Source organism: Carcharhinus amblyrhynchos, chromosome 6 (genome assembly GCF_965287045.1).
Source record: "Carcharhinus amblyrhynchos chromosome 6, sCarAmb.v2.hapA, whole genome shotgun sequence".
NCBI classification, from domain to species: Eukaryota; Metazoa; Chordata; class Chondrichthyes; order Carcharhiniformes; family Carcharhinidae; genus Carcharhinus; species Carcharhinus amblyrhynchos.
The window spans coordinates 63,889,618-63,902,867 of NC_137329.1; the positions used below are offsets into that span (position 1 = coordinate 63,889,618).

The window sequence follows — 13,250 nt, forward strand, 5'->3', positions numbered from 1 at the left end:
CCTGCCACCTCCTGCCCGATGAGATAACGCCGACACTCTGATGCAACTAAATCCTTACAGTGAAGGTCGTGACCGCTGTGGAGATCTTATTGAAAGATATTTTGACTTGCAGTGCTGCGGGGCATACATGAACTCCATGGTGTAGGAACATGAGCTCGCTCCAACTGCTCCTCTGTCCCAAGGAAAACCTGTTGCCCTATTGTGTTCCTCCATATTCCATCAGTTTCAGCCTTCAGTGACACTGAACTTCAAGGGCATGTATCACCATGAATGACCTTAGATCTGGAGACGTGAAACCCTTCACATGTTATCACCATGTTATGACCCTTGTCAATGAGAATAAGCAAACTGCCATCAGCTGGACAGGTGTCAGAGATTCATCCATAGTCCTTCAAGGGTCTATGCACTGTCACTGTTGCACATTGTCACCATTCTCCTGCAATGTAGAGACCATGGGAACCATTCGGTCCCCATGACACACCTTATCAGTGAGGATGTGCACTGCCAGCAGTCGGAAAAGAGAGCAATGCTTATAGAAGGAATGGGAAGATGATGGAATATCCTGAGTGGTTCACCTCATCACACTCCATCAATTGGGTGGCAATGAGCATGCGGCACGCTCCTCTGCCCTGTCTGGCCATTGCCACTGCTGCATAGCTGCCATCCTCTTCCTGCAGAACTTCTTCTTCCTCATCCACATCAATGTTCTCCTAATCTGCGGACATTGTGCTGCTCCTCCATCCCCTTCTCAGCAATTCCTCTAATAGTTGAAGCACCAGATTGTGAAGAATGTGACAACCAAGCACGATGTGTGCCGCACTCTGTGGGCTGTACTGCAAGGCTCCATCAGACCAGTTCGGGCAATGGACCCTCATCTTTAACATTCTCCACTAATCCCAATTATATCTCATCTCAGCTGCACTCTGTGGCTTCTGCAGAGACATCAACAGCGATGTCCTCAGTGGAGCCAACATTAACTAGTATAGACCCTCAAACATGGTTTACCATGATCTGAGAATGGCTCAGGATCTGAGTTATGTACACTGCCAAGGAACCAAACACATACTTGGAGAATTTGCTTCATGTGGATGCAGACCAGCTGAGCATTTCGGGAGTGGAAGTCTTTGCTGTTCACAAACTGTACTCCTCGATGCCACAAGGATTGGAAAGGCATCTGAATGCAGTTGCTGGCACCTTGCATCTGTGGAAAGCCATGCATCAGTGAGAATCCCTTGGCTTTTCATCCTGGCTTGATGGTATGATTCGAATTGAAATGAATTAAGTTGTGTGTCCTAGAGAAGAGTGTGTCTATCTCCTGGATGAATTTGTGTACAGAGGCGTGCGAGATGCTGCGAAAGTCACTCATGGAGGCCTAGCAGGTGCCAGTCACACACGTTGAGTGTGGCTGTGACTTTTAACTCCATGGACAGGGGATGACCTTCAAGTCTCATGGTGCCCTAAGTGAGCAATCAGTTTCCTTGACAGATGAGGTCTTCAGCAACACTGGTTCTTGCTCATCTGCAGGAATGTCAGGAGCCATTTGTGCACCCTGGGTTGAGGAAGATGCCTCCGAGCATCTGAAAAAACAAATGGAAAGGGACAGAAGTCCCTAGTGAGTGTAATCTATAGGTTCCCTGATAGTAGTTTTGTAGTAGGACTACAATCTGAGGACATTGTGCTGCTCCTCCATCCCCTCCTCAGCAGTTCCTCTACTAGTTGAAGCACCAGGTTGTGAAGAATGGGACAACCAAGCACAATGTGTGCCACACTCTGTGGGCTGTACTGCAACAAGGAAATACTGGGGCTCGTAAGAAAGGCATGACAATAATAAGTCATTTTCAGATGCATGTCATCTAGTTTAATCAATTTAGCAAGGATAGCCTTGAGGGAGAGTTCATAGAATGTATTAAAGATTGTTTCTTGAAACAATGGCCGGGATTTCAGCAATTTAGTAAAGTTAGGTGTGAGGTGAGTAATACAATCTGTGCCCGCTTCTGAGCTAGTTTGCACTTTACCAAGGCCCAAAAATGGCCGTGATCAGGAACCCGCCTGAAATGGGCACAATGTCAATTTAAATAAATCTGCACATATTTCATGATGACTTAGTGAGCTGCACACCCCACTTTACCAGCACGTCGGCCTTTACCACCGCTTTCACCCAATCTGAAATTGGTCTGGAACAGACATGCTCCGTAAAAGTCCAATTCTGGTGCTACACCAATGAGGGTTAGTGAGGAGGTAAGTGCCTACCATCGGATGGCTCTGTGTTGCTCATAAGGGCCATTTCTTGGCATTTCGGTTGTTGCGTTTTGGTTTAGGAAGGCTTGGTGAGTGTGTGGGGGAGTTTGGGGGGATGTTTCTGAGCATGATGTCTGATGTCTGATTTGCAGCAGGGACCCAGGTCTCAGCACTGACCTTGGGTCTTGGGGATGCTGCTGTGTCCTAGTCCACGCAGCACTTATCCAACTGAAGGATGTGCTGGAAGGCCTGTGAGTGGAGGATGGTGGGGGCTGTGTTACAGGGAGCCTGTGGTGGGGAATGCGGGGTCACGGCTGTGTTGGTGGAGGGCTGGATGGGGGATGGGGAGACTGTGTTGGTGGGGAATTGGGGAGGCTATGGGTGGGGGATGGGAGAGCTGTGTTGCTGTTTCTGTGCCACTTGTTGAAGGAGCTGGCACCTCTGGGCAGGGGAGATCACCCATTCTCAATGGTTGTCAAATTGATGGCCGCTCTGAACCTTTACGTCACTGGCTCCTTCCAAACCCCTAGCAGAGATGGCATTTCAGATTCAGCTGTCCATACTTGTGCCTAGGAGGTCACGGATGCCCTGTATGCCTGGGCTGGCCAGTATATCAAATTTCACCTTGACCAGGCCCAGCAGGAAGCCCAGACTGCAAGATATGTAACCAGGGATGCTTAATGCAGCGGGGGCCATAGTCTGCACCATGCCGTCTCAATGCCCAGTCAGGAATCCACAAAGATTCAATAGAAAGAGGTTCAACTCCCTGAATGTGCAGGTTTGTGACCAAAAGATGAACATCATGCATGTCTGTGCCAGATATCCCCTGCATGACAGTTTTATTCTGATGAGCTTAGACATACCGAAGGTCTTTGAGGAGGAGCCCAGGCTGTAGAGACAGCTTGTGGGTGACATTGGGTAACTGCTTTGGACTTAGCTGATGATGCCTGTGCGGAAGCCTGTGATTGAGGCAAATTCATGGTAGAATGAGGCCCATGATGCCACCTGATCAAGAGTGAGGAGGTGCATATTGGTCCTGAAAATGCGGTTCAGGTGCCTGGACCGATCTGGCAATCAGCCCCTGATTTCTCCCCACGTTGTGGTTGTGTGCCCTGCTCAGCACAACCTGGTGCAACAGAGAGGAGGCATTTTGGAGGAGGAAGTGGATGTGGAGGTTCAGTAAAGTTGGGGGGTGAATGTCCGTGGAGGCCAGCAGAGGGGCATTATTCAGCCTGGGAAGGGTGTGACAGGGGAGCAACATTATTTTACTTGTGTTTTGCGCATGCGCGGTTGGCGGCTCCGATTTGGAGCTGTGGTATTTTGGGTGTGTTAAGCCCCACCCACAGGCTTCTGCAGCAAGAATTGGACTCACTGATAATTTTGCAGGGCAGAGTGCGTATGGGGTTGGGGGGAGGTGTGGGGCGGCGAGAGAATTAAAGATGAGCCTAAAAACCTGATCTGAAACTTTCCCAGTTTCAAGGCCGCCCAACACTTAGACAAACTTTGTCAAACAACCAGGCAGGTTATTTTGATTTTAGCATTATGTAACAAGATGGGATGAATAAATGATCTTGTAGTAAAGGATACTCTAGGGAAGAATGATCATTGCATGCTTGAATTTCAAAGGTAAGTCAGATGAAAAGTATGACAGTTGAAGAACAGTGACAGAGATTTAAGGAGATATTCAATTCTTTCCAACAAAGCGATACCATAAGAAAGAGAAAATGCAGCTGTGACCAAGCGGGGATGTTAAAAGCAAAAACTTTGCATACTTTATTGCAAAGGTCAGGGGCAAACTGGAGGATTGGGATTTAAAGACCAACAAAGGGTTACTAAAATCGTAATGAAGAGAGCACACATAAATGAAGAAATTAACCACCCACAAAATATAAAAATTGATAGCAAAATATTCCATCACTATATTCATAGGAAGAGAGTAGCTAAAGTCAATGTTCGTTCCTCAGAGAATGAGATTGAGGAGTTAATAATGGGGAACACAGAAATGGCAGTAACACTAGATCAATATTTTACCTCGGTTTTCATAGTGGAGGACATGAAAACCATCCCAAAGGTAACAGGTAATGCTCATGTTGTAGGAAAGGGAAAACTTAAAACAATTGCCATCATTAGGGAAGGAGTACTGAGCAAACTACTGGGATTAAAGGTAGATCAGTCCTCAGGGTCTGATGTTTTACATCTTGGGGTATTAAACGAAGTGTCAGCAGAGGTAGAGGAGGCATTGATACTAATATTCCAAAATTCTCTGTATTCCAGAAAGGTTCTAGTGGATTACAAAAAGTCTAACATAGTGCTCTGTTCAGAAAGGGATAAGAGGCATATAGTAGGAATCTGCAGACCAGTTAGTTTAATGTTCGCCACTGGGAAATTGTTGAAATTAAGTATTAAGAAAGTAGTAATGGAACATTTGGAAAGTCAAAATGCAATCCATCAGAACCAGTATGGTTTTGTGACGCGTGAATCATGTTTGATAATTTACTTGAGCTCTTCAAAGATGTGACAAACAAAGTGGATAATGGCAGTCTTATAGGTGTAATATATCTGGACCTCATGAAGTAATTTGATGAGGTGTCACACAAAAGGTAAGATCCCACGGGGTTGGTGTAATATTTGTTTGGATAGGGGACTGGTTAACCAACAGAAAGTAGAAAGTGGGTATAAATTCATCTTTTTCTGGTTGGCAAGCTCTAGCTAGTGGGATGCCACATTGTTCCGCCCCAATTGTTTACAATTTATGTTAATAGATGTAGGGATAGTTGGTACTATAGTTAAATTTGCAAATAACACTAAATTCAATGGGAAAGCAAGTTGTAATGAGAAAATAAGAAATTCACAATTTGACATGGATAGGTTAGATGACTAGACCAAAATTTGGCAGATTGGATTTAACATGGATGGGTGTAAGGGTATACTTCCTTCTCCTTCAACTCAATCCTTTTTATGAAGGTACTGAATTTTAATCACCCCACCATTGGCAATGGTGTCTTCAGATTCCTGGATCCCAAGCTCTGATTTTTTTCCTCCTTAAACCTTGGTCTTTCTGCCTTTCTCTTTTTTAAGATACTCCATACAATGTACATCTTTGACCAAATATTTGATTGTTTGCCCTGATAGCTCCTCTGCATCTTGTCAGATTTTGATGAATGAACTGCTTAGAAACCACCTTGAGTCATTTTACCATGTTAGAGACACTACAGAAATGCAATTTTTTTAGAATTTGGAAATGGATGGTTATGATATTGATGAAGGGTCATCCAGACTCACCACAAACCCTCCCTTTTATCTGATTTGTCAAACTGCAATAGTGGAAAAATAGCTCTTTTCTTTCTCCACAGATGCTGCCAGACCTGCTGAGATTTTCCAGCATTTTTTGGTTTGTTTCTGATTCCAGCATCTGCAGTATTTTGCTTTAAAAATATTTTAGTTATTCAGCAATCTTTTGAGTAGCTATATAACTCACTCAATTTAATAACAACATTTTGTATTTGAATAGTATCTGCATTCATGGTAAATGGGAATGTACAGGAGATGCAAAGTGTCCTTCAACCTGCATAATTCATGGAGAAGGGCATATAACTACATTTGATGGAAGGCAATATGTATTTGATGGCAATTGTGAATATACCTTAGTTCAGGTAATAATTAAAATCTCTCCAGATATCTTTTATAGCGTGCATTCAGATCTCTGTGCACATTTATTCTTTGCATTTTAACCAATATGTGCAATTTGTCTATTTAGGATGCTTGTTCTGTTAATTACAGACAGCCATCATTCAAGGTAGTCTCTGAAAATATTATTTGTGGCAAAACGGGAGTAGTCTGCACTAAGTCCATAAAGGTCTACTTTAAGGTAAGGAAGTTTAGCGTTGAAATATATTTTCAGTCATTTCAGTTCATGTACATAGCTATTGACAACAGTCTGCAAAGCAACTGTGTTTTTTTATTTGTTCATGCAATGTGATGTTGCTGGCATATCAGCATATGTTACCCATTCCCTAAATGGTCTTAAGAAGGCAATTTGAAGTGTCAAAATTAATTCTCATGGCAGCATGATCTCAGAATGGCACGATGTGTGACTGGTTTCAAAAACATATGAATCTGATGAGCAAAAATCCAAGGGGGACTCAGAGGTGAGTGTATTCAAGCTGGCAGAGTGCTCAAGCATCTTGCACCTTCAGGGATGTGGGTGGGAGCAGGGCCTGCACATTCACAGCCAAGTCTGCATAGCAGCTTCTTCATGGCTTCCTAATGCTGGACAATAGGCTTTAGTACAGAGCTGAAGGGAGGGAAGGGAACCCTGAGGTACAAGCTTCATTGCAGGGTGAGGGGGGCTAGGGGGGAGTGGAGGGAGGGTGGCAATGTGGTGGGTACTGAAGGTTCCATGCAATTACCTGGGGTGGGGTGTTCATATGGAGATGGTATCAAGACAGAGGCAAGACAAATGGAAAAACATGTCGAATACGAGCAGTTTTACAGCTGAAACCGTTACCTTGAGCTCGGTTGCATGATTCAGGCTAATCATGCAATTGTGCCAACTTAAGCAGCATTAATATGTGTCAATAATTGCTGCCTTACATTTAATCCCTCATGCACAGACTTCTAAATTCAGTGAGTTCAGTGGTTTGACAGTACCATTGGACAAGTCAGAATATCCCCTTAGAAAGGTGGCCATGATGCACTATCTGAGGACAGCGCTCCTAATGCTTTGCCCTGTGATTAAGTACCTATAGACAGGTGCCCCTTATGGTCCAAGCAGACAACTGTCCCTTGTGATACTGCAGCAGTGTCAGACTGATGTCTTTGGCCAAGGTCCATAGCAGCCATCACCTGACCAGCGTTGATCTCAGTGTTATGGCCTGTCGCTGCTATCACCTCAGTCCTAAGGCAATGGATTCATCCATTGAACCTTGCAATTTGAAGAGTGTACCAGACAACCTTTCCTAATATTTCTGATCTTGCCTTTGGAGTTCCAGCAAACTGAGGCATGACTGACTCCAGAGGCTCATTATCTGACTTGGTCTCAGCAGATTTTAGGTCCCCAGCAATCCTCCAAGTGTTGCCACCCTGGGATGTCTCTGCCACCACCCGCTATGGACAATGAAATGTGTTCAGGAGATTGAAGTTCCAGGTTACTATACAAATAGGTCCTACTGAGGTGTGTGTCCCTGCACTGTTAGATGGTGTCAGTGAGTGCTGTGAATGATCTTCAGTGTCCATATCTTTAAATGGCTATTGGTGCTCTTCTTGGGGCTAGAGTCCAGTATCTGGTTCATAAGCACCTTGATTGCTTCTGAGGTGTGTCTGCAAAAGAAATCAGAGGTCATTAGTGCATGGCAGGGGCCTGAGAAATAGGAGGCAACACCCTCAGTAGTTATTTCTGCTTTGGCAAAGGGTCATTTGGACTCAACACCAGCTCTTTTCTCTCCTTATAGATGCTGCCAGACTTGCTGAGATTTTCCAGCACTTTCTCTTTAGATTTCTGATGGATGTTGCATTGCTGGATGCTTATCTGATTCAGCACTGCCAACTTCACCATCAACACATCCTCACTGGCAAAACTGAATTGCACTTTCATCAAAGTATCTGAGAACCTTGGCCATGGTTTTACCAGTTTGCCCCGCCCATGCGAGATCTGAGAAATCAGGATTGCACCCGATTTCTCAGCTCTTGCAACCTTATCAGCATCGGGTTTATGGTGCAATTGGCCTTTTGCTCATTTCTGGCGGCAGGCTGAATAAATTATTTAAATTTATTGAAATGTTTATTAGGATATGTTTTGCAAGCCCGACACTCAATCATCTGTGCTCACTTGTCTTTGTGGCCTTGCTGGGAGAGGCCCTCTTTGGCGAGGAAAACACCTGCTCCCCATGAACGGGGAGCAGTTGCGTTGCCCATTGCATTAAGTGACTATTGAGGCCCCCTTGGGCTTGTTGAGGAACCTTGACATTACCCATCGAGCAGTGCTGGGCCAGGGTCTGAAGGATTGGGGCGTATTGGGGGGGTGGGCAGGACCTTGAGGGGAAGGGCCTCTGGGGGAGAGACCTATTGGCTGGAGCCTGGACAGGGCTAGGCCTGCTGTGGACAGCCCAACCAGGGAGGGAGTAGAGCCGGCTGCTGCTCTGCATGCAATCTGTGGGGGAGCGTGGTTGGCCTGGGTGGCGCAGGCTATATTTTTGTGCAGTGTGGGGTTCACAATCGGCTACAGGTTCCTGAGATTGTGAATGGGGCGGCTGGGTTGAGGCTGGCTGCAACAACAGAGCCTGACAGATCTCTCTCTCTGTCAGGTCCCTGCTGCTGGAATTGCACATGTGCAGTCAGTGAGGTCTGCAATACACGATATCTCACTCTGTGCCTGATCAGGCTAATGAGTTTAGCCTCATTCACTGCCTCTAGAAGCTAGAAACAGTCTACCCCATTTTTTCAAGCACTAAGTGCATATGATTGGGAGTAAAAATTCACCCAAAAAAGGGATCTGCAACTCTCCCATTTTCACACTAGTTGGACACTTCGAATTTTTCTCAAAAAATTCCACCCCTTGAGTTTGGGCATCCTTCCATCAATTTGGGAACTCTCCCTTTATTTGTGAGCTAACTTGTCCTGCATGGAGACAGATGCAGAAAATGTAAGCATGGCGCATGCCAAGGCAGATGATAAGGCACCTGTGGATGGTGATTGGGGTCATGGAGATTATAAGGACATGACCTGCAAGGAAGATAATGATGTCTATGGGAAAGTTCGTGGCGCTATCACTTGAACTAGCATTAAGTGAGATCCCTGAAGATGTGTGATGGGTGTGAGTTATCAGTGATGTAAAGTGTGACTTATTCTGGCGGGTCGGAGGAGATTATTCACCCTTGCGCCACTGGATGCTATCCTCATTCAGAGGGCATTAGTGCTGACTGCCACTGCCTTCCATGCTGAATATGTCACCTTGGATGAGGTTTTTCCACCAGAGTATGGGTAAATTACATTGTGGCCTTCACTGCATTCAGGAGGCACTCAAGGGAGGTGTTGTTGAATTTTGGTGTATTGGTATGAGTATTGGTGTAGTGGCACTGTCAGAGAATCCCTGCAGTATAGAAGGATGCCATTTGGCTTATCCAGTCTGCTCTGAATCCCTAACAGAATATCTTACCCAAATGCTCTCCCCCATCCTATCCCCATAACCCCACACATTTACCATGGCTAATCCACCTAACCTGCTCATCTTTGAATTGTGGGAGGAAACCGGAGCACGTGAAGGAAACGCATCCAGACACAGAAAGAATATACAAATTCTACACAGTCACCTGGTCCCTGACGATGTGAGGCAGAAGTGCCTCACTGTGTCACTGTGCCACCCATGTGTTGCTGGATTAATAATTCAGAGATCCAGGGTAATGCTCTGAAGTCCCATGTTCGAATACCAGCAAGGCAGATGGTGAAATTTGAATTCAATAATAATCTGGAATGTAGTGCCTATTGATAATTGCTGTAAAATCCCATCCAGTTCACTAATGTCCTTTGGGAAAGGAAATTCATCATCTTTACCTGTCTGGTTACGTATGAGTCCGGAACTATAGCAATGTAGTTGACTCTCAAATGCCCTTGGGGATGGGCAATAAATGCTGGTCCAGCCAGCAATGCCCACACCTCACAAATGAATAAAAAACACTATGACTTCCCAGTGGAATCCTCTTTCTTGGGGTGTACTAAGCTTTGAGGTGATAGTGGCTGGGTGAATCAGAGGCTGCCTGTCAGCGATCAGATGTGAAACTTATGCCTCTGCGTTTTTCAATCTAATTGCCACGCAGACTCATGTTAGAAGGCACCACAAATGTCAGTGGGTCAAACATAATTTCACCTGCCCAACTTTGGACTTTGCCAAATCTGGGACGATTACATTATTAATGTCGAGTCTTCAGCTCGTACTACTATCCTATCAAAATATTAGAATGATATAATTTAAATTTTTACATCCTATTTAATAACCATAATCAAATTATGGTTATTAAATAGGATGTGAAAAAGCATACCGAGGTATTGTTAAGGGCTGTTATGATGGTTTTCTTGTACTTAAAAGATGGCCCTCCTCTCCACGCGTCCAGCATTGGTCCTAACTCCCTCTTTGTAAAGTGTGGGACTGCGATACATGTTGCAATCTTCCCCACCACCACCCTTCCCCCCACATTAATGACCTACAGCTGCCACTTTGCGCGGGTCATGTGCTTGAAGCCAGCGGAATTGCCTGTAGGCTCTTTCGTTGCACTAAGCATCAAACAATTGCACTGCAGGACAAACTGAAAGGAACAGCATGAATAACACCTGTTTTTCAGACTTTTATAACACTTAACAATTTTTATATGGGAAGGTCACACCCAAAATCTCTACTATTGTGTGTCAAATGTCTCACTTCGTGTTTTCTCCTTTAAGTGTAGGCAGGAGTCTAGCTGAACCACATCATTATAACTGAAAGATGAAATTTTAACTCTTCCTATCTTATTTAATCCATTCATTGATTCCTATGTGCATTAAAGGTCATTCCAAATTGATTTTCACAGGGTGAGATTTTACTCCTTCACATCTTGTTTCGTTAATATTTTTAATTACTTTCGTTTCTTTATCCCTTGAGTGGATGATCTGTGCAACAAGAAAATCCACTTTCTTTTTTAGATTCCAGTTTCCTCATCATCATAATTTGTATTAAATTCCATTAACTTTTGAATAATTAGATTTATGCTCCTTTCTCTCTGACACTCCCTTCCTGCAGATCACCTCACTGAATATCATTCAAAATCATATCATGCACGGACTTAAAATATTCTCCAGTGCTTCATTTATCTGTATCGATCTCATTGCTCCCCCTCATCAGATTTCCTTGCCACTAGGCCATTAATTGTCCCAATCCAAATTGCTTACCCTTGCCTTTTTAATTTTTTTCATTTTGACAGATATCAGCATGTTGAATTCTAGTCCAATTATTTTGAGATTGGTTTCTCTATGGAATAAGTGTCAGTGCCTTGACTATTTAATTGCATTTTTTCCCTCTGCTGGATCCATTAATTATTTCATGCCATGTTATTTGTCAAGTAGTTTGCATGCCTGAAACCTGCTCTTCAATGCATAATTGCAAGTACTTTCAAACCCTTGAATTTGGAACTAGTTTTAAATTAATTTTGAACTAGTTTCCTGCATATTAGTTACTTTGCACATAACTCATCTATATACTTGTGCAGTATCTCAATATCATGCCAATACCTTCTTGATGCTCAGATGATCTTATCAGAGAATCTGAAGTCTTTGTTCATCTCCCCACATGTGGTCCAATTGTCTTGGGTGGCAGCCACAGTATCGAATTTTGTTCCTTTTACAAAAACCAGAGACAATGACACAAGCACCACCATGAGAAAACTATCAATTTATCAGCCCCATCTATACTTTCGTTTTGCTTGAATATACTTCAATGCCAGATAGAAATGTTCCATTGAATTGCACCCAGTATCCTGACCCTGACTTTCTATTTTGGCTCCTGGGGCAGGATTTAATGGCCTGGCTCGAACTAGACCAGAAATTTCCACACGAGGTCAAAAGACATTTCCATTGTCTGCCCCTCACTCACTCCGATTCCGTAGTGGGAGGGATGGTAGAATTTGGCACAAGTCTCTACTTCCACATTCAGTTACCATCCCTATCTAATTTGATGCATTCCTCTAGTTATTATCATATCCCAGTCATGAGCCCTGGAGAAATTTTGCAGTCCAATAAATTATCTTCATAACATTTGAAAACAGAAATCAAACATTTCTATTTGTCAGTACATTCCAGACAGTAACATAATTTGATCACTTGTTGGTGGTCTTAAATTACATTTTCAAAAGTAACTTGTCGACAAGAAGAGTCACATCCCCCAGCCCCTCTCCCCTTCCTAGGGTTCTTCTCTTAACTTGTTCACTTCCTCATCTCTCATTTGTATATCACATACATGGTCCTTTCCTTCAATGCTCATATGTCCCACTGAATTAATTCCATCATTCATACCTATAGTAGCCATGATGTGAACATGCCAGCGTTGGACTGAGTAGGCACAGTAACAAGTCTCTCCTCACCAGGTGAAAGTCCAACAGGTTTATTTGGAATCATGAGCTATCGAAGCACTGCTCCTTCATCAGGTGTGTCTCACTTGATGAAGGAGCAGCAATCTGAAAGCTCGTGGTTCCAACTAAACCTGTTGGACTTCAACTTGGTATTGTGAGTCTTAACATCACTATAATAATCTGCCTATTTCTGGGGAGCCACAAGTTCTCCCATTGAGCCCTTCTGGTGTCAGACACAGTCTTCATCCTTCCCATGTTCAGAATTTAGAACATAGAACATAGAACATAGAACATTACAGCACAGAACAGGCCCTTCGGCCCACGATGTTGCGCCGACCAGTTACAAAACAATGACCCACTAACCTAAACCAATCCCTTTTTGTCCATAAATTTGTACAAGGGTGTGCTCTGTGTGTAGAATCACTTCCCCCAAACATGTAATCAGTTTGCTCACTTTAACTCCCCTTACTACACAGTCCAAAGCTTGAATACATCTACTAAATCCTGCAGCAACTGCTGATTGCTTGTTAGAATAATAAGCTACAGGTTGCTTACGATCTCCTATGGCTTTATATGTGAAATGGGTGAATTAAATCTGGCTGTTCTGAAGATGGTGCCATTGCTAAATTAGTGGTGAATGAAACCTTGCACTCCTCTGTCCATTCTGTCTTTCGTAACTCTGCACTAGATGTTCGTCCTCCTTTCACTAGATTTTGAATCTGACTGACTATTGCTGCAATACTATGAGTCTTCAAATAAATTCTCAAATGTTTTGCAGCTATTGCAAAACTTTTTCTACATACTTACCTGTAACACAAAACACAAAAGATCCATTCTGCTTAGAGCAAAATGGGTCAATTCATCTGAGCATATTTGACAATTCAAAACCTTAATGTTTTGCAGTACCCAATTCCTGCAGAA

At 43.7% G+C, this 13,250-nt stretch overlaps 1 protein-coding gene across 1 annotated transcript in view; it reads left to right on the forward strand.

Annotated features, from left to right (window-relative positions):
- Nucleotides 1-13,250, forward strand: part of LOC145344349 (mucin-6-like) — a 185,967-nt gene that overhangs the window by 99,138 nt on the left and 73,579 nt on the right. Inside the window, exons 21-22 of the mRNA XM_080191478.1 lie at nucleotides 5,750-5,891; nucleotides 5,996-6,106. Of these exons, the coding sequence (XP_080047604.1) occupies nucleotides 5,750-5,891; nucleotides 5,996-6,106 (253 nt within the window). The remainder of the gene's footprint in view (nucleotides 1-5,749; nucleotides 5,892-5,995; nucleotides 6,107-13,250) is intronic.